The sequence below is a fragment of the Triturus cristatus genome, chromosome 3_2 (genome assembly GCF_964204655.1).
Source record: "Triturus cristatus chromosome 3_2, aTriCri1.1, whole genome shotgun sequence".
In the NCBI taxonomy this organism is placed as follows: domain Eukaryota; kingdom Metazoa; phylum Chordata; class Amphibia; order Caudata; family Salamandridae; genus Triturus; species Triturus cristatus.
Window position 1 is genome coordinate 1,158,386,129 of NC_140584.1, and position 21,800 is coordinate 1,158,407,928.

General features: G+C 43.3%; 1 protein-coding gene across 1 annotated transcript in view; it reads right to left on the minus strand.

The window, feature by feature from the left end:
- Window positions 1-9,976: 9,976 nt before the first annotated feature.
- The window catches only part of LOC146859324 (purine nucleoside phosphorylase-like), a 161,987-nt gene continuing 150,163 nt past the window's right edge, over window positions 9,977-21,800 (minus strand). Inside the window, exon 6 of the mRNA XM_085649986.1 lies at window positions 9,977-16,129. Coding sequence (XP_085506112.1) covers window positions 15,915-16,129 — 215 coding nt within the window. The 3' untranslated portion in view covers window positions 9,977-15,914. The remainder of the gene's footprint in view (window positions 16,130-21,800) is intronic.

The following is a 21,800-nucleotide window of genomic DNA, read 5'->3' on the forward strand; positions in this document are numbered from 1 at the left end:
ACTTTTCAATGGAGAAAACTTATCCCTATCTTCAATCAGATTTCTATTCGAGACCGGAATCACGCAGGTTCCTGCCTGAATTTCAAGGGAGATCGAGGACCAATTTTATTACCTTTTCTGACACAACATCTTCCAGCGGAAGTGAGGCTGAAACTCCGACTAATCGCCAAGAGTTCAATAGACGAGGAAACTACCAGCAAAATTTCCAACAACAACCGTCTTTTTTAGGAAGGGGCCGCCAAAAACCACGAGGCAGGATGCGATACAGCAACCAACCATGGGAAATGTCAACGAGGAGACACAACTACAAAAACTAGACAAATCACTGATCTACAATTTATCAGACAAAATTTTAACACATGCGGAATTGAGCGTGCTGGAAAAGGGCCTGACCTTTGTCCCCTCTAGAGATACCAACTTCATCCAAACTAAAACTGAATTCATTGAGTTCTGTAGAAAAATCCGTCTGACCACCTTTTTCAAAGATAACCCGACGACCACAAACGTCGAATCCACAGGTTTAAGGAAAAAATCTACATTTTGCCCTCCCCCGGGAAAGATTCCTAAAGAGGTCATCTTGTTTGAGAAAGTTATATTATCGGCCATAACAGATGCAGAACAAAAAAGGAAACGATACACAAAAGCGAACATCACCAAAACTCAAAGAGATGCCTTAATTGAATTAAAAAATGACCCATCAATAACAATAAAACAAGCCGATAAGGGCGGGTCAATTGTGGTATGGGGTACAGATCGCTACATGGCAGAGGTGAACAGACAACTTAACAACGAACGTTGTTATAAAAAAATATCGTATGACCCAACTTTTGAACTACAAGGAAAACTGTTCAACATACTCCAAAAAGGCTTTGACCAAGGCTTTCTAGGAAAACACGAATATGATTTCTTGAAAAACAAACATCCACGCATTCCAATATTCTACGTTTTACCTAAAGTCCACAAGGATTTATCTTGCCCCCCTGGCAGACCAATTGTGTCGGGCTGTGAATCACTGCTAGAACCAATCTCAAAGTTTGTGGACTATTTTCTAAAACCGTTTATGGCAGAAGTTAAATCCTACCTCCGAGACACCACAGACTTCCTTAAAAAATTGGACCAGATGACATTTGTGGAAGGAACCAATATCCTAGTGACTCTAGACGTCGTATCCTTATACACAGAGATACCGCAGGATGAGGGCCTAGCAGTACTGAATAGCTTTCTCAACACACGAGCAAAACCGGAGAAAGTTCCTTCCCAATTCCTAATGGAACTGGCAACATTTGCACTGAAAAACAACTACTTCAGCTTCAAGGATGAGTTCTTCTACCAAACAAAAGGCGTGGCCATGGGCTGTCCTTTTGCCCCGGAATTAGCGGTTTTATTCATGTCTATGTATGAAGAAACTTTCATTTACCACAACAATCCTTTTACAGAGTTCATTGGAAGCTGGGTCCGGTATATAGATGACATCTTTATGATTTGGACTGGGGCGGAAGAACAACTACATTCCTTTTTTCTGTGGCTCAACAACCGCACAGAAGACATAAAATTCAGTATGAACCATTCAAAAAGCAAAATGGCATTCCTTGACGTGGAAATCTACGTCACGGACGGCCATCTAGCCACGACACTCTTCAAAAAAAAGACCGACAAGAACAAGGCTGTACATTTCTCTAGTAATCATCCACGAAGCCTCAAGGAAAATCTACCGTATGGGCAATTTTTGCGCATTCGCCGCAATTGTACTTTCAAAGATGAATACTTTCTCCACTCAGAAGCCCTGAAGAATAACCTTTTGTTACGAGGTTATCCTAAGAAACTCCTAAAAAGAGCCATAAAAAGAGCGTGGTGGACCCCACGTGAGACACTGCTAGAAAAGCAAACACCAGCGAAGATCAACAGGATAGTCTGTGTGACTACATTCGGCCCAACATCCAACTGGTTGAAAAAAACAATCAATCAAAATTGGCACTTAGTCAGACAGCTGGACCCGTTACTAAAAGAAACTCCCCTGTTTGCCTTCAAAAAGGACAAAAGTATCGCCAACCAAATCGTACGGGCAGCCATGCCAAAAACTAAAAATGCCACAATCAGAAGCTTCCTTAGCTTACCCCCCATACAGGGGCACCACAAATGTGGCACCTGTACATGCTGCGAATCAACCATCGAGGGTGACTGCTTCTCACACAATGGGATCAACTGGAAACATGAAACGTTTTCAAATTGTAAATCAAAATTCGTGGTATATGGAATTCTATGCCCCTGCATGAAGTTGTACATTGGGAAGACCAATCAAGAAATCAGACAGAGGATCCAACAACACAAATCAAGAATTCGCAAAAATACTGTGAATGCACCACTCGTCAACCATTGGTCCTCAAAAAACCACACAGAAAGAGAGTTGAGATGGACCATCATTTCGAAAGTCGAAAAGGACGCGAGAGGTGGGGACCTGGATTCAAAACTACTAAGACGGGAAGCAATGTTGATCATCAAATTCAACACGTCAGTTGACGAACTTAACGAACTTTCCGAAATCTTCAACCTATAAAATCAGAGTTTAGGAAGATAATGACCATTGGACCCCAAAAAACTGAGAGGCAAACCTGCCATAGTTCTAAGCCTGATTGACAACAGCCCAGAGGCACTATGATCACCCACCTTGGAAAATAAATACTTAATTCTCTTCCGAAACCAACGATTGACCTGCCATAACAAGTTGAACCACTTACAAAGAAGAATTCTACAGTGATTGATACAAACAATCATTATCCCCGTGTGTTGGACAAAATAAAGCTTTGTTGTTCAAAAGAGAGGCCACTAACTCCAGAAAACTACATTTCCCAGAAACACGCAGACTGACGCTACGCTTTCACGTAACGCGTCAATCAGTGAAGAACACTCCTCTGCAAGAATCGGAACCGAGCAGAATAGCGAAGTCACAGAACCCCAACGAGACGCGGGAAATTCGTCACATTAAGGTGAGATTCTGAACCATCAGCATGGGCGCACATACAAACAATAACGGAGACTTCATACTCACGAGTCACACTTTCTTGTTTAATTTAGTGAGACGAATACAACCGGCAAACTTTGGAGCCATGTTTTAAACAAACGGCCGGTATCTAGACGACCAGTCACACCGAGGAGTCGGAAAGAACGAACAAAGACCCCCGAAATTTGGCACCTTGACGTACGCTTCAAGTAAGCACCATACCACTAGTCTGACTGACCCCTGACTTGTAGAAGAGAGTTTTATCTGTTGTGTCATGTTAAGGCAGGCCAGATTGGATTACATCTCGTGTATTTTTTGGTTTGACAGAACAAATTCGGGCTCAACAGTTCGAGGGAATACATCCCCTGTGAGGCATTGACTGCATTGAAGTTGCAGGTGAGAACTTTAAACATAGCGCTTCCACCCCAGTTTTTAAGAGATAGGACATTGGGTAAAAACAATTTTCTGTTCATCTATTGCAGTACATTGGTCCTGATGAGGTTCCCAGCAAGATACGGGTTCCGAAACGCGTAGACCTTACGAACAAAGGCCAATCGATCATCTAAAAAACCTTTCTCAAAAAAGAAAGAGTACAGGCAAAGAAAGTACAGAAAATCTTTTTGGATGGCCTTCATGTGTCAGTCGACACAGCGTTTATCTAGTTTTTTGATGTTTTTTTGATATTTATTGAAGAATATGAATGGGTGTGTATGGGTATGAATGTTGTTCAGTTCAAAATTGCATTTTTGAAGGTGTCGAAATCTTATGAATTTGTATTTGCACTGTGTCACATTATTATTGATCAAAATATGGTGTGGTTTTTTATGAAAAGATCATGAATTGTTCTAAATCTAAAAAAATATGATGTAATTGAGTTACCTCTTTGATTAAATCTGACGGAAAAAGAAGTCCACTTTGTGATTGCTTAATTCAACACACAGTTAAAACAAGAGCAGGCAAAAGCCTTGTGCAGCATTGGCACTCTACTTGGTACGTATTGAAAGTGGAGCAGAAAATTGCAGTTATCATACAGAAGCTTCAGGAATTGAGGTGCAAGTTAACAGAATTTTGAAATCAGGGTTGGCTAAAGTGGGTGCTTCAACATCTCTGAAATGGCCTGATGCTTTGCCTCTTGTGCTGATGAGTCTTCAACAGTATTCTAGATCGGAGGACAGGACTGTCCCCTCATGAGATAATCACTAGGAGGGCTATGCGATTGCTTTGCCTGTGAATATGCGTGTGAACATCACAGACAATTTGGTGCTCGATTACTGTAAAGGACTGTCTGACATGGTTCATTCTGTGTCTCACCAGATTGAAGCGGCAACAGCACCGCCACATCAGAGCAGTGCCATGACCTTAGTCCGGGAGACTGGGTCGTGGTAAAGAAACATGTGAGAAAGAACTGTCTTGAGCCTCGTTGGCATGGACCGTACCAGGTGATTATGGTGATGACGACTGCTGTAAAGTGTGGGGGGTCTTCCAAACTGGGTGCATGCTTCTCACAACTGTAGATCCCAGTGTCTCCTTAAAGACGAAACATCGTCTCTCCTAGAAGAGATGCCAGAGGTGGTTGAAAGAGTTATATATATATCAATGGGGTGACCCGAGAGACCACTGGACTCGGGTAGATAATGGTACACAAAAATGGTAGTCACAGTGGAAAATATTTACAAAACGTCAGAAAACATGTAAGTAGTCATTATGCAGAGAAATATAACACCAATAGTCATGTTGTGATTAATCACAATGATTTAATCAATTAGATCAGCGTTGTTAGAGAATCAACGGTTAATATGACAGACTGAATGTCAAAATCACAAATTTAGTAAAAATAGGTGCAAGCAAGGTGAAAGTGCAAATTTAGGGTCAGTGCATGTGATGTGCAAGGGGAAGGTAGTGCAAATCTATACATCCATATTGAATTAAACAACCTATCCTGCCAGTTTTCTGGCTAGTACATTGAATGTTAGAACATAAATGTTGGATGCAGTTGTAATATCACTGTCATCCAGGTTTGAGATGAAGAATAAAGACAAGTTGACGTTTCGACCCCTTTGGGAGCCAGCACAGTGCGAGACTTGGCGGTGGGGTCTTCTTCAGGACTGGAGGGTTGGGGGGCGGGCAAAGGGGAGCACCCAAGGGTAATGATGAATAGTATTCCGGTGTGTTGTAAAGAGAAAGGATCTCATGAATAAAGATAAATCATAGCGTAAATTACCAGCATCAGCAGGCAAACATCGTGCTGGACAATATGACTGGGGGCCCACGGCGCTCCTAGGGGGGGAGAAAGGAAAACAAAAAAGACAAAGGTTGGGGTGATACTTAAAAAACTAATGGCTAACGGGGAAAGAATTACAAATGGTGCAGTATGTACTCACCATTAGTGATTGGGCAGTACAATAAGTAATTAACATCCTTGGTAGAGTGATAAATCTTTGGCGAAACTCACATGGTTCAGACGTAACCAGTGGCTGAGAACAGAAGCAGAGGAAAGAGAGACACGATGTGGACATTAAAAGAGCATATTGTAGATTGTGCGCTTGGTAGAAAAAACCATGAGACGGTTGTGGGGAGTATGAGCAATTCTACAGATAAACACGTGCGTCGCATTCGGACAGCAAGGAAGAAAAGAAAAGAGCAATTCGAACAGAGGTGGTTGATAGGCCAGAGGAAGAGGCTAGTCAAGTTGTAGGCATTCAGACAGAGCCTGAAGCAGTACTTAAGCGATTCATGGGGGGTGCAGATGGATCTGAAACTAAAGCTGACCAAGAAGAAGTTGATGCAGTAAGAGTAAATGAGTCAGAACACGACCCTGATGAAGGAAGTAGTGTTGTGAGATCACGAGTGTCAGCCAGATAAAGCTGGCCAGGAGGGCAGACAAAAGGAAGTTTGAAGTTGTCCTCTGAAAGTACACTTGATCCCATAACCGTAGTGTCTGTAGAATCTGAGTTGAATGAAGACGAAAGCGAAGCAACAAAAGTAAGAAGGTCCAAGAGATCGAGGGTGCCTTATCAGAGGTACTATTTTCCTGAGTGGACTTATCTGGCGATGAATGACAAAGAGGGAAACTTCAGGGAGTTCTAGACTAATAGTAGAGGTTCTGCTGAAATGTCTGGGGACTGATTTGAATAGTATTCTTGCATTTGCTCTTTCTTACCCGACAAGGCTAAGTAGTTTGAGAAACGTAATATTGGGTAAAACCGAATTTCCTCATTTGAATCCGGAAAGGTCTCCTGTGCTAATTGCAGACCTGAGAAAAATGTTACAGGAAATGCTAATTGATGAACTTGGTCCTTATCCCATTATAGATGTAGAATGAATTTTGCTGAATTTATAGAGAAGATTTCCTAGGCACGAGTGGAAGAAGAATACATTTAAGGTTGGCACCTAGAAGAACATGGGGTAGGGCTAGGGAAGTCTCACAAAGATTGTTTTGCATAAGTGGAGATTACAGAAGAGAATTTTGTTGCTGTTATTTTTTCACCAATTTGGTCTGAGTCTGAACAAGTATGGAAACAAATAACACTAGTCATAGACTTAGATACATAATAAGTGTAGTGTTGCGCTTTTAGTGTTAGGCTTAATAATATTAATCATAGGGCGAGTTTAGGTTTGGCTAATGCTAAAGAAGAGAAACATATACCTGAGCAGAAATCATCACACGAAGTAGATGGAGGTTTATACTCATTAGAGGGACAGAATTTACACATAGATTTTTCTAGGGGCTATTACATGCTAAAGATACAAGGCGAGAAAAGGAGTAACTTGAAATAGAGGAGACATACTGTTATAATGGGATGAAGAACTTGGAAGAGTTCAAAAGAAAAACAATTTTCATGACAAGGGTTGAACTTGGTTAAATCAGATAAGATCAAGAGATAAGATAGGGAGATTGTGTGATGACTTTACATGTCATCACAAGGGGATTGGAGACCAGGCGCAGCCAGCACAGGTAAGAGCGCCGGGGTGGAGTGGGGGGAAGTCGACATATGACGGAATAGGTCAAATTAAATGAAAATAAATAAAACCACTTACCTTGCATTCGCCGCATCGTGAGCTCGGCGATGCAGTGTGCGCAAGGTGAGTGTTTTTAAAATGTTTTTATTTACTTTTGCCTAGCTTGTCATCTGTTGAGTTCCCTCCCCCCTGCCCTGCCCCACTCCTCCCCACCACTCTTACCTGTGCTGGCCTTGCCTGTTGAAGACGCATACATGTTATCCCACCTTGAACTAAAAGGAGGAGTGTACCATATCTATGAGTTGTCAGCGCTCCAATATATTTTGTGTGATTAATGTACTAAAAGGGTAAATAAGTACTGCATATAAAAAGTGATTCACGTATAACAGATACACTTTATAAAATGTGTGCTTAAATTATGCATAATTGGGAAACTTAATGCACTGATTTATCAATAATTAGGGAAAATCTATAAACACGAAATTAGTTATCGTGAAACTAATTCAATAAAATGTATAAACTAATGTTTAGGAGATGTAGGTGTAACACGAATTTATGTTCACTTGATAGTAATTTTATTCATAATTCTTAATAGCTTTTGCATTATTCATGTGTTAAGAGATTCCATTTGCAATGCATTTCCATTTGTGCACGTATTTGTAACCTAATGCACTTGCTGAAGTTAGCTATTAATTTGAGGTCTAACATGTATTTTAGTTCAACTTCTTGTGCCATGTCATTCTATTCCAACGTTATGTTTCAGTGGAATCTCACATTTTGGTCTCACGTTCTGTTTGTGTTTAACCTTCACTGTGGAATGTTTTGTTGGATTTTGTTTCCACTGCTGGTGAGGACAAGCCTCATCAGTTAGCATACATGAGCTTTGTTTTAATAAATAGCAAGGTATAAGAAGATGGAGTTAGCAGAGATCATTGCGGCAACGAGTGAGGAGAGGAGTTCACATAGAGGAGGAGAAGAATGGTCAAGGATGAACAAAGTTCAAATTTATTGATGTGGGAAAGAAGATGATAGTATCCAATGTGTGCCAGGGGATTGGAAATGTCCTGGGAAAGGAATTCCGTGGGATTGCCTACCTTAAATGCAATTGATATTATGCTGTGCTTAGGGAGGGAGAGCATTCTTTCTGTCTTTTTCTCCTCTTAGGAGTGACAACTTGGGACTTCATAGGGTCCAGACCTATGCTCTGCATATGTGTCCTTATGCTACTTCACCCAATGCTTGGAGTATTTCTACTGAAGACTCCAGAAGTTAAACACCTTTCTTCTTTTATTCCCATTCTGAATTCCAATGCTTGTTAGAATAGCTGGGCCCAATTAGAATAGTATATGGAAAGACAGGACTAATGCTTTCTTTTGAAAACTGATTGATGCAATTTAATTTACAATTGTTTCTCCTCGTTTTCTGTTTGACGATTATTGAATTGGTAGTATTCTTTCTTCTGTTTAGGGTACATATCTTCAGGAGAATTGGTCATGTTTTGTTTGTTTTGCACTTTTATATTCCTTTTTTGAGATTGGTCTATGTAAACTTATTTCTGAATTTAAAAGTAAAATTAAACTAATCCCAATTAAATTGTGGTTTGGATTATTGTGTGACCCAATTGGTTACGCTTTTTTGTGACATTTGGATGATTGATAGTGTTCTCGCATTATCTATCAGAATTCCAATAAAAGATCATCGCATTTGGGTCAAAGTGAAAAGGGGCTGAGGCTCTCACAACTGGTAACAGAGCTTCAATAGTAGGTAGAAGTGGTTGAGCCCCAACACATGCAAAGCTGATGTGTGCGAGTTCTCAAACACTTCTGGTACAGAGGCCACCAGCTAAACTGTGGTGTGATGTTTTTAATAGAAGATCTGCTAAATATTTTTTTTCAAGTAGTATTGTTGTGCCAGGGTGCCTATGTCGGAGAATGGGTCCCCCTCAACATTTTAAGACTGTAATCAGGAAGCGTGAAGCTTAAGCCCTCTCAATGCGGCCTTTCCGGGACTCCCGATGCAGAATTTCCGCCCCAGGAAATTCCACGATCTCAGTGTGTGGTAATTTCTGGGTGTTATCTTAGACTTCATTACGAGATATCCTTTATGGAAGGAGCCATTACTATCTAATTCTGCACTGATTTCTGTTTGTAATTCACAAATAAATTCAAGGCTGTTTCTGAGGACATACTCTTTACCTTGTAAAATGCGTCTTAAATACCCCAGAGTGCTGGAATACACAATGCAGTAATAATACGCTGGTTTCCACCTGAATCTGTAATTCTGAGACACTCAAATTGAGGGCCTTACTGTAATGAAGATCAGTGGCATGTCCTGTGAGCAGAAAACACTTTCCGTAAATAGTAACTACGCTCAGTAACTCTGCTACACATACGAACACCTCCGAATTTACCAATCCCCTAATCGAGTCCATTCTGTGTATACACACGTAGTTGCAGGGTCGCCAGATTACAATAAAGAAGGATGGGGACATTCCATACAGTTACAATTTTGCATAGCTCGAGGGACACAACTTATTGACAGCACTGGCCAACATGGAAAGCAAAGGCAATGAGGTGCTAAGAGAGATAATTAAACAATCTATACACCCCATATCATCTGTGTTAAAATGCAGAGATTTACTGCGTGAAAGGGTACCATATTTACAAAGCGGCGTTAATGCACAAAAGGTGGCTTAACACAACTTTGTAAATATAGAGCAGGGCACCACCGAAACGTCAGTAAAAGTGACGTTACGGTGGCGCAATGCCCTTGTAAATATGCCCCTCAGTCTTTACAATGTGGTCATGAAAAAAGGTGTGGCTTGATTTGGGGTTCAACTTAGTAATGAGACTGAACATAGAGGACCAAGAGGTGACAGGCACCCGCGAAGCACCCGGGGTCCCAGTCAGTGGCAGTCCTGATTTGCGTGATACCCACCTTACAAAGAGTCGCCGCTGCTGCAGGCCATCTCAGCCCTTTAGGTTTGTTCGAGGAAATAATAGAACCACACAGCATCACTATGAGTAAGCTTATTTTATTTAATGAAAATGCATTAATGAAAATTACAGTTAAGTATGCTACACAGCAAAGCCACTACAAATATAAACAGACTTTTGAGAGCTAAGTGCGAAATACCGAAATACAATGGAATGTGGAGAATCAAAATGCAGGAATGCCCACCATGATACAGTATATTTTTTAACAGCCAGTCACAGAAAGTGGTGAAGCCAAGGGCACATTTACTGGCCCTCATTGACAAGAGCTGGCAATAACGACTGACAGACCCTCACAAGTTGCCTGCCCACAAACAACCTCAGACACTTGACATGTACACTCACAGAGTAATCCAGTTTTTAATGTGAGCGGTTGGTTGCTGGTGGGAAGCACCAGCACTTGTTATTGGGAATCAGCACGTATGTTCCAGCATCAGATACTTCCTGAGTGCAAGAGAGGGAAAAAAGCACAAATCTGAAAGGCGCAGGAAGTAAAAGATGGAACGCCATCACAAGGCAGAATGCAGGAACTTGCAAGAGTGAAATAAGGAGTCAGGGAGTGTTTGGTAGTGAATTAAAGAGGCATTTGAGTTGATTTAAGACTGCCAGTGAGTGTAGGCCTTCCGCGTGCCACTATTTAATTCCACAGCTGCGGACATCTGAGCGGAACTTCGGGCACCGCCACTCATTCTGTTACAAATTAAGCACTGTAACAATCTATAGTGAAAAGAGCAGTCCCAAAAAAGAGCGCCATCCAAGGATGACCTCTGAAGATGGATTGTGGGATCTGCTTATGAGAATGTAAAGGGGACAGCACAGAATTCGGACATCCCCGAGTCTGAGAGATGAGCTAAGTCCAGAGTATCTTAAAAAAGTAAACAGACCCACCAAAGAGCTTCAATTATGACAATCTGATCTAAGGAATCTGATGAAGCGAAACATGAGGAAGAAAACAGTAATCCGTAGTGTTTTTTCAAAGGCCCTCATAAGGAGTGTATTCTCTTTTGCAAACTAAACATACATTTTTCAAGCACACTAGTGCTACTTACTAGCAGACTGAAGCTGTGGGAGGGGCACTGTGGATTTTGTGATTTCGACATAGCAGGCATGCAGAACTGTTGCAAGACCAGCTTTTAAATATGAATATATTGTTTATTGCTTGGAATGGAAGTATAAAAGTGCAGGTACTCATTGCCCTAAACCTCCTGTTACCTGTTGAGAAGTGCAAGTACTCTCCAGCTTAAAGTGTTGTGGCTCTGCTGGAAATAGATAGTACCCTCCAAATTTAAGAAATGCAAGTTTTCACAACCCAACAGTACCTGCCCATTTAAAACACGTGTTGACTGTACATAAAGAACCCACAAGCATAAAAAACACATGTGAGCAAGCATACAAACTCACTGACATTAACTTTCACTCTGGTGCTTGGACTGTGTGATGGGTGAGTGTGTGTACTTGTATGTAAGGTGGTAGAGCAGTATGACATAACAAATATAAACACGGTCAGTTCTTTTCTGGGTCATCACTGCTTGAGCAGCTGAGCTGCGGTGCCCACCATGTCACAGGGCGGATGCAAAACCCAGCGTCGATTACTACTGTGCAGAGACTCCACACACAAGTTGGAATTCACCTCTGTGCTAAGGTTTCTCTCTTTGTTGCCTCTATGTGAAGGATGCCAAAGCCAGGTGACACACGCAGCGGTGTGTGAGCTGGCCTATCTGTGCTGGTTGCAAAGGCCACGAGTTGCCGCTGTATTTGGAAGTTATACCGCGTGCTTCCATTTCTGCCTTCTTCCGCAGCTTCCACCAAGAGCTCAGAATGGAGTGGATGCCCGTGAGGACACATACAAATGTTTAGGTAAGTGGGTAGATTCAATGCCCATGGCATATGTGCATCAGATGAGTCCACACACGCACTACCTTCTGAATTCACCTCCGGTGAAGTGCTTGCATCCTGGCACAGACGATGCAATACTAAGCCAGAGTTGGGTCATCTTCAGAAGGGAAAATATGACAGAGATGCCGGTTCTTTGGCAGAGACTCAGTGTCTGACATGGGCACACTGGGGCACCTTGAGGGGCCCGGCAGGAGATTCCTTAGGCTGCCCTGCAAGCTTGGAGCATGTGCAGCATTGTGTGGGGAGGGGGTCGGTGTGTTATCACATGGTAACTAGGGGGAGCTGTAGCACAGAATTATAATGCGCATGGCTGCCTCAGCAACGAGGCGTCCCAGCGCAGACCAGGACCAGAAGCAAGAGCCTAAGAGAGAGACAAAGCAATTAGATGGTAGAAGTGGGGAAAAGCCATGTCTTCAAAGCTTTACGAAATGCCAAATGATTGGGGATGGTTCTGATAGGGGTCGGAAGCGCGTTCCAAAGTTTCGCCTCCAGCCAGCGGAAGGAAGGCCCCCCGGCCCTAGCTCTCCACACTCGGGGAGTGCAGACCATAGCTAAGTCGGCAGATCTATCGAAAAGGCAAGTGTTATTATTATTATTATTATATAAAATTTGTAACGCGCGCAGTTACCCAGGGGCATCCCGGCGCTGTGAACACAGACACGAAAGGTTCTTGTGGCATGAACAATGCCTACGTCGAACTAGTGGAAACCAACAGGACCTTCGACTCATCGCACTGTTTCACCGTGGCTGGGGAGCTGCTACTGCCAATGAGTGGAGAGTGAGCCAAACTGTGCCCATGGGCTGCTCCGAGGCAACTGGCCAGGGATGAAGAAAGCAACGAACATATCTCGCTGTGACTGACTAGCAACCACGCCTGCTCTGGTGGATGCAAGTACAGCCTGTACCTTGAGAGCTGATAAACACAAGGCAGCATTCTTAGGGCAGAAACATCAACAAAGCTTCCCTCTCTGCTGTCCGCCTTGCTTTGAGGGCTTGATATCCTTTGCCTCTTTATAATGCTTAGGATACCCAAATTTACAAAGTGCACTTGCTCTCACCTGCTAAGCAAGCACTATGGGTTTTACATCAATTCCATAAGAGCACGGCCTGCTCGTAACAAAATATATATTTTCAACTATTCTCAAAGGGAAAGGCGTCCCAAAGGGACCCCCTTCCCATTTGTGAATGGGTTAATGTGGCGGTAAAGTATGAATGTTTTGCATCTTCATTTCGGTCGCAAAAAACATTAGCACATACCATTCATATTCCCCATTTGGAAAGGATGCCCTAAACACATCCCTTCCAAATAACGATTTTATTTTGGGGCGCAAACCCAAATTGGAACATGGTAACAAGTTACCAAATCGCAATTTGGTGCTTGTAGATTTTAAAAAGCAACAGCCTAATTATACAAATTGTGACGTTTGCGACACCATCCGGCCCTAGATTCCTTCTAGAATAGAATAGTTTGGAGCCCTTTTGTGCGAAGAGCCTTATTTAAAATTCTTCTCTGATCAAGTTGTTTTGTGTCCATCTCAGGCTTTTGAACTCAAAATTCATCCAGTTTTCTACTTTTCAGAATTTGGTGTTCCCATTTTGTTTCCATCCCCTTTGTCTGAGATTGAGCAAAAGCTGCGCTGCTGGGATGTATGCAGAGCTCTCTCCATTTACATAGAGAGTACTTTTTTGTTTGTCTCTTTCGGTATTGTTGCAGGGCAGGGCCTTCTTCCTCCATACGAAGCAAAATTCATTTGTTTTGCTCTTTCCTTAGCAAATCAGACAAAGGGTTTTTAATTGTCAGGTGCAGTTCAGGGCCGCTCCACAAAAGGTATGTCCGCTCCTCTAAAGGCAGAATGCAAGGCTGCATCCTGGCCCACCCTCCCGCAATCATGCCGCATTATCACTTACAGGTGGGGGCTTACTCAGATAACTTTGCAACTCATGTTGTGAGTGCCATCAACTCATGAATTCAGGTATTGTTTTTCTAATTTTCATTAGTAAACCCAGTCATTCAGAGATGGTTGGTGTAGATATTAATTTCTACTCCCTGGGACAACTGAAATTGGCTTGGGTATAGCTAAAGTTGTTGGGACGGGGGCTAGAAGACTGACAAGGAGGTAACAGCCCATTGACTTACTTATCACTTTCATTACACAGAGTCTAGGTTTTCTTCACCACAATCATAAATTTCCACTCTTCTCCTCTGGTTGTCATAGGGTTTGGTGAGAATTGGATAAACTACCTATACTTACCATGCATGGTAAAGTCATGTGTGCTAAAAGCATATGCTTGGTAAAGGTATGCGTGGGAAAGGCATGCGTGGAAAAGATTTCGTGGTAAAGGATAATTCCCGTAACTGGGTCAATAGTCTACGTTGGTCCCTCATCAGCAGCAACCTATGTTGTCTAGTGAGCCTTGGTCACTGGGATTACACATGAGCAAATCAGACTGGGTCTGTTTAGGAATGTTGAACCCATGAAGCCATGATTTAAGGGAGCAATGGGGTGCGCGCAGTTATCACATGAAGCCCTCAAAGTCTAGATAACCATATATTCTATGCGAGGTTTAAGTGCAAGTAGAAGCAGAAAGTAGAACAGCTTTACACTGCTTGGCCCACTAAGGCAGATCAAGAGTGGAGCTTGAGACCTATTTCAGAGTGGGAGGGCTAGAGGAAGGGAACCTGGCCACACTAAGGCAGATCAAGAGTGGGAACCTGGCCACACTAAGGCAGATCAAGAGTGGAGCTTGAGACCTATTTCAGAGTGTGAGGGCTAGAGGAAGGGAACCTGGCCACACTAAGGCAGATCAAGAGTGGAGCTTGAGACCTATTTTAGAGTGGGAGGGCTAGAGGAAGGGAGCCTGGCCACACTAAGGCAGATCAAGAGTGGAGCTTGAGACCTATTTCAGAGTGGGAGGGCTAGAGGAAGGGAACCTGGCCACACTAAGGCAGATCAAGAGTGGAGCTTGAGACCTATTTTAGAGTGGGAGGGCTAGAGGAAGGAAACCTGGCCACACTAAGGCAGATCATGTGTGGAGCAAAAGACCTATTTCAGAGTGGGAGGGCTAGAGGAAGGGAACCTGGCCACACTGAGGTAGATCAAGATTGGAGCTTGAGACCTATTTCAGAGTGGGAGGGCTAGAGGAAGGGAACCTGGCCACATGGAGGCAGATCAAGAGAGGAGCTTGAGACCTATTTCAGAGTGGGAGGGCTAGAGGAAAGGAACCTGGCCTCACTGAGGCAGATCAAGAGTGGAGCTTGAGACCTATTTCAGAGTGGGAGGGCTAGAGGGAGGGAACATGGCCACACTAAGGCAGATCAAGAGTGGCGCTTGAGACCTATTTCAGAGTGGGAGGGCTAGAGGAAGGGAACCTGGCCACACTGAGGCAGATCAAGAGTAGAGCTTGAGACCTATTTCAGAGTGGGAGGGCTAGAGGAAGGGAACCTGGCCACACTGAGGCAGATCAAGAGTGGAGCTTGAGACCTATTTCAGAGTGGGAGTGCTAGAGGAAGGGAACCTCTCCACACTGAGACAGATAAAGAGAGGAGCTTGAGACCTATTTCAGAGTGGGAGGGCTAGAGGAAGGGAACCTGGCCACACTGAGGCAGATCAAGAGCGGAGCTTGAGACCTATTAGTTAATCTGTGACAAGCACTTTGTCCACAAGTGAACGCCATTGATATACTAGGCTCTCTGCTTGAGCACTCTGCCCATGCCCATGGGGTGAAGCACTCATTACAGTTGTATGTGAAATGATACTCATGAAGATCTAGAATAGGCTACCAAGGACCAAAGGAGTGCTGGACTCAATGATGCTCAGCTTGAGAAATGAAAGGCACTCAATGGGAAACTTTCTTTAGAAAGAGGTTTAAGTTAATGTTTCTATACTAAACTTTCAACAACAATCCAGTCATTGTGCTCTTTGGAATATAATTAATATAAAAAAACACCAATATAGTATTGGCCTTCAACTGTGGGATTGGCGTCCACAGCCACCTATGACAGTGTCCAATTGATCGCAGGCCAGGTCAAAAGCCCAGATCTCTGACCACTCCCACTCCACAGACCTTTAATTGACATTGTTGGACTCGATGCATGGCAACAGCGCGGTCACCACCTTCTCCATCATCTTGCTACTGTCGCTGCCGGCTTTGAGCACTTCCTCATGGTTGACACGTGCCTCACTGTTGTAGTCCATCACGGCCTGGTTGGTGATGAGGGAAATGCCAAGCACCCGTAGGCCACAGTGTCGCGCAACAACGACCTCATGAGCAGTGCTCATTCCTGAGAAAAAAACACAAGAGGTAGAATGAAGTGTCACACAGACCAGTAAGCAGGTCTCAATTCCTTAGTTATCAGGGGAGATCCACAACTATTCATCCTCTCACAACCCCACAAAGAAGCACTTAGGAACCAGGAGCAGCAAGCTATGATTCAAGGCAAGGCATAGGTGGTGTCACTCTGGTTAAATTCGAATTACAATAAGATGACATTCATGGGAAAGAGGTGCATGGCAGCATTCGGCAGTGGTTTATTGTGCTGTTTATTGACAGGCCCCAGGATTTCAACTATGCTTGTTTCTTCATGTTTCCTTTTTTCTTAACTGGCTATTTTATTGCTATTTCTTTTCTTCATGGGACCATTTTCAAATTTTTGATACATGCCAGTTTTTTTTTTTCCTGCAGACTAACTAATGGTGACGATAATATCAGTCTAGTCCCTGCCAAAAAGCACTCCCCACTCTACAGAACCAGGACTGCACCTCCAGAGATAAACTAGAGTTGTCAATAGTTCACAATGTGTGATTAACAACAAGAAAAAGATTTCACACTTAATGTTCTGGATCTCTCTTATTCCAATATGGAGGATGCCTACCGACCAGGTGGTGGCTAATGAAGTTCTGTAGCAATCTGAGCAGCAGGGAGCTCGGAGACCAGCAGTAGGTGTATGCCAGTTGCTATTCAGTTTCTGCATTGTGGTAAGCATGGCAAAAAAAGCAAACAGGTAGTTGGGATCGGATGGAGTTACTTACCTTTGGTAACACTCTTTCTGGTGGATACTTTATCTAACTGCAGATTCCTCACTTTTAGAATATTTCCTGTAGTGGCGGCTGCCACTGAGTTGCACGGGTGGGCGGGGGTGGGGGGTGTGGAGGGGTTTTAGAAAAATAAATGTAAAAAGTTACTAACCTTGCTGCTGGACCGCCGGCTTGTGTCGTCCTGCTCTCCTAAGCCAATCACAACACTGCATTCACAATGCTGCAATGCAGCGCTGTGATTGGTCTGAGCGCCGTGGTTCAGCGCTCAGATAGGCAGTGGAAGTCTGTGCATGTTCTTCACCAGGCTGTATGTTAGAGCCGGGTGGGGTATTTGCAAAGTGTGCATGATTGTTTGGCCGGCCCAAGTCAGCCGGCCAAACCATCATGTGCGCTCAAGTGTCCACCACTCCTCCCCTTGCTGGCTGTGATAGAAGCCAAGCCCCACCCCGTCTCGTAAATCTGCCTGACAACAGAAAAATAAAATGAAAATAACTTAGTGTTATTATCACTTTATTTTTACTTTCTCCACTGCTCAACATAAGGTCCAAAAGGCAAGACCTATTGGCTATGCCAATGCTTGTTCTGTTTATGTTTGATGGTTTTTCCTAATTTTCTGATCTTGAGCTCCCTTTTTGAGTCAGTCATTTATTGCTGAATGTTTGTTTTGAAATGCTGGTCTGAATCCTATCTCAGGAACGCATTACCTCATTGATTTACATCAAGTTCAGGTTTAAGTTTATTGTTTCAGTTAAGTACAATCATAACAATTTCGGAGTTAAGACTATAAAATGTTACATTTTACAACACCATAAAATAACATGTACTTAAAAGTGCAGTTATTCATTATACCCTAAGAATTATATTTTATCTGGGCACGGTTATCGAAGATAAAGCATGGAAATATTGTTGCGAGTGCAGCAAGCGCATCTCGTTGAATCGGCGCCACAGGTTGATACACTTTCATTTTCTAAACACGGTCTATTATACCCCAGAGAGGCTTTGCAAGTATGGGTTACGTGACACAGCAGACTGTGGCCGTTGCGGTGCAGCACTGGCAGACTTTCTACACCTGTCCTGGTTATGCCCTGGGATTGCAGCCTTTTGGGCCTATATATTTAAAACGTTGGGAGACATCATGGACACGACACTCGAACCAGACCGTATGCTAGCCCTATTAGAGTATTCCAGACAAATACCTAAACCAAATAGACGACTAGTAGATAGGAGACTGCTGATGGCTAGACGTAGAGTAGCATTATGCTGGTCCTTGGGCCCAACCCCTACTTTAACCAGCTGGTCAAAAGTCATGATATACTGTAGCACACAAACAGAGTTTTATAGTGACTTGCTACCCCCCGCCCTCCCCCCAACCGGCCTAAGAACTTCTGGGGCCTATACCAAACTTATTTAGCCACCAAAGAAGATGAGGCAAGAGGAGCAGAAAACTCTACTGCGTAATCCCGAATAGAAAAGGACAGTGTAAGCCGAAGCGTAATGTATGAGACACTTACAGGACGCCTTGAGCCCTCCCTCTAGACTGTGGGAAGTAGCTAGCCCAATGGTCTAAATAAAGGGTTAACATGCTGGCACTGAATATTGATCGTGTTGGGTACTGGACAGTTTTAATTTGGATGAGTATTGCATGATGTTGTGATAAGCTGGTATACTAAGTGGCACTACTACCACAATGCTAATGTTGATACTAAGTATATGTTGTACGATGTTACAGGATCTACATGTCGCTGCTATGTTATCAATAAAAAGTTTATAAATAAAAAGAAAAAAGTATTACATTTTTACTTATAGAATATATCTTAAAACCAGCTTAAATAGTTAAAACTAGTGCAGTTTTTGTGTAATTATGCAAACCAATGTAAACTTATATTTAACCTGCAAATTCAACCTTGGAATTATATGTTTACTAATACAATATATCTTAAAAAAACCAGCATGAATAATTTAAAACTAGTGCAGTATTTGTGCAACTATGCAAACCAATGTAGACTTATATTCAACCTGCAAATTCAATCCTAGGCAGTGTTCACTGACAATGTAATTTTTTTAAACAAACTAGTGCCAATTTGTGTTTGTGCCAATGTAAACTTGAGATCAATCTACGAAGATCAACCCTGGGCAGTCAATTCTTTTTAATGGAGACTATCCCTTCACCCGTTGCCAGTGCACCTTAATACTGGATTGACCTAGGGGTTTTCGATTGGGGCCACTGAAAGAAATCTAACACGTTTTCAATTTAACGGTGGGTTTCCTGGATTGAAGGACACTATTATTGATTCTCTACATGTGTGGATGCCTCTGTTGTTGAAACTTCTCTTTAGTAATAGTGAGGGAAGGGAAGCATACCCAGTTTAGGACAAGTGCAGATCAAATGGATGAAGTTTTCTTTTTTTCAGTTGCATAGTCTACATGAAGTGGGACCAGTGTATTTCCAAGTTGGAAGATTTGCTCGAGCTGATATATTACCCAATCGTAGGATCATAAGTCTATGTTATACATGTGCCGGAAGCAGGATTGCCAGATATGGCACTGGTGTCAATGTATCATAATATTTCATTACCATCCACGAATGTGAACGAGAGCTGTAGGAAGCTGGCTCTGAATATACTATACCAAAGTAAGATATAGTGAGTACAGAGTCCAGTGGATCCCCAGAGGCTTTACAGAGGTTATGGTAGATAATACCTTACTCTCTTTTGTGGTAGTGTGGTTGTGTTAGACAGGTTTATCAGAGGGCTGTTTTAAGAATTAGATGTACACTCTCAGGCAAGAAATGATTACACACACTCAAAGACTGAATCCAAGACCAATTGTTTTGTATAAAAAATATTACTTTGTTACTTTTAGTTCTAGAACCAAGATGAGCTCAGGTGCAGGAAAATATCAATTTTCAGTTATCAATACTTTTCAGGTACATTAGGAATTGTGTTGTAGAAGCAATAGAAATATTTTACAGTAGTACTGAAAATACTTTGTGGTGTCAATCAACAGTAATAGAACTTAACAATTGCAAGAGATAGACACTTAGTGCAAATACAATGCAATCCTATGGAAAGAAAACAGTTATTCACATTTACAGGTAAGTACTCGACTTCAACATCCAGTCTTCAGGGATTAAGACCAACACTGGGTAAGGGTCTGATCAACACAGGCACTGCACCACCCGCTGCACTGGGACGGCCGGCTGGAGAGGTCACTGTGCCCAATGTTAGTCAATGGAGACTGGGAGCACCCACAAGAGGTGCTAGTTGCAGGTAGGGACCCGCAGTTTCAGGGCACAGGCCCCAGGGGTTAAAGCAAGCACAGCGGGGGGCCACAAAGCAGCACCAACAATACACCACCAGCGGCACAGTGCAATTAAATGGGAATCTCGGTCACACAGAGGCTGCAGGCTCAAACCACTAGGCTGGACGAAGGTGACCAACAACTGGACAGGTAAGTAGAGTTGTTGGTGGATGCCTGGGCACCACCGTCAGTGCTCCCCTGAGTGGGAGGGCTGAGGATGCATGGGTGCCTTTAAACATCGGAACTTCTTTACTGGAGCAGGTCATGGTCAGAGGGACTCTTTGTGGTGAGGCTCCGGCATCCTCGAGGAGTCCAGGAGAGTCCAGCCAATGTCGGTTTCGAGGTCAGAATCGCTGGGGAGACTTCTCTAGACAGGTGAGCCACTCAGAATTGGGCTGCAGGCACCCAGTGCAGAGTGGGCAGGCGCTGCGGTTTCAGCTTGATTTGGAGTCCTTGGAGATGTTTTTTTGTGGACAGGGCCACTGTCCTCACAAGATCTGGTCTTTGTTGAAGAGCGGGCAATCTTCCTCTGGTTTCTGGAAGTCGCTGGCTGCAGGACAGACATTGTCTTCCTTGCAGGGTCTATAAGTGGAAGACAGGGTGGTGAGGCTGGTGCCAAATCAGTAGACGTCTTCAGGCTTGGCTGAACGGTGTCTTCTTTGTCCTTCTTCTTCTTAGATCACAGGAATCTGAGGAGCAAGGTTCAGGGGTGCTCCTAAAAACTGAAATTAATGTTCTTACAGGTACTAGCAGGTAGTAGCAAATGGGACAATTACCTTTAAGGTGACTTCACCCTTTGATTGTCCCCTCCCTTTGGGGAGGGGGCATCCCCTAACCTGATTTGCTAAAATCCTTTGATCCAATATGGAGGATTTTCAAAGGAGGGGGTCACTTCAACTCAGCTAAGGGTGGTCCTGGCTGAGAGGGGACAAACCTCTCCTGACTACTAATTTTCCCACTGGCCTTGCCGGCAAAAGTAGGGCTTGGTCAGAGGGGCAGGCATCTCCACTATCTGGAGAGGCCCTGGCTAGCATAACAAAGGGCGGGAAGCCTTGGAGGCTCACCGCACTGAATGCTGTTCATCCTTGGGGGTAGATGAGAAGCACCTCCAACCCAAGCAGGCTTTGTTCCTGGCCCAAGAGAGCACAAGGGCTTCCACCTCAGGGAGTCAAAAACATGGTTGTGTGTGGCAAGCTGGTGCAGACCAGTCAGCTGTACATTAGGGGGGGTTGATCGTTTTTCAGGAGGCATCTCTAAGATGCCCTCTGAGTGTATTTTATAATAAATCCAACATTGGCATCAATGTGGGTTTATTATTCTAAGAAGTTTGATCTACATACAAATAACTGGTTACATATTACACATATAAATCAAAATTGTGAGGGAGAGCCGCACCATTTCTTTCTGGGTAAGAAAGGGTTTGATATATACCCGCCATATGTGTCTTTTTTTATAAAATAAATTAAATCAGGCCGGTAACCCACACAACTTTGGCAAGTATACAGGTCTAAAAAATGAGGCGAGTCAAGGAAGTGTCTCACGTACGCAACACTGGGGGAGCTGCTAGTAGGTACTCACCAGTTAGCTCTCTGTGTCATCATTGGCACTTTCCTACCA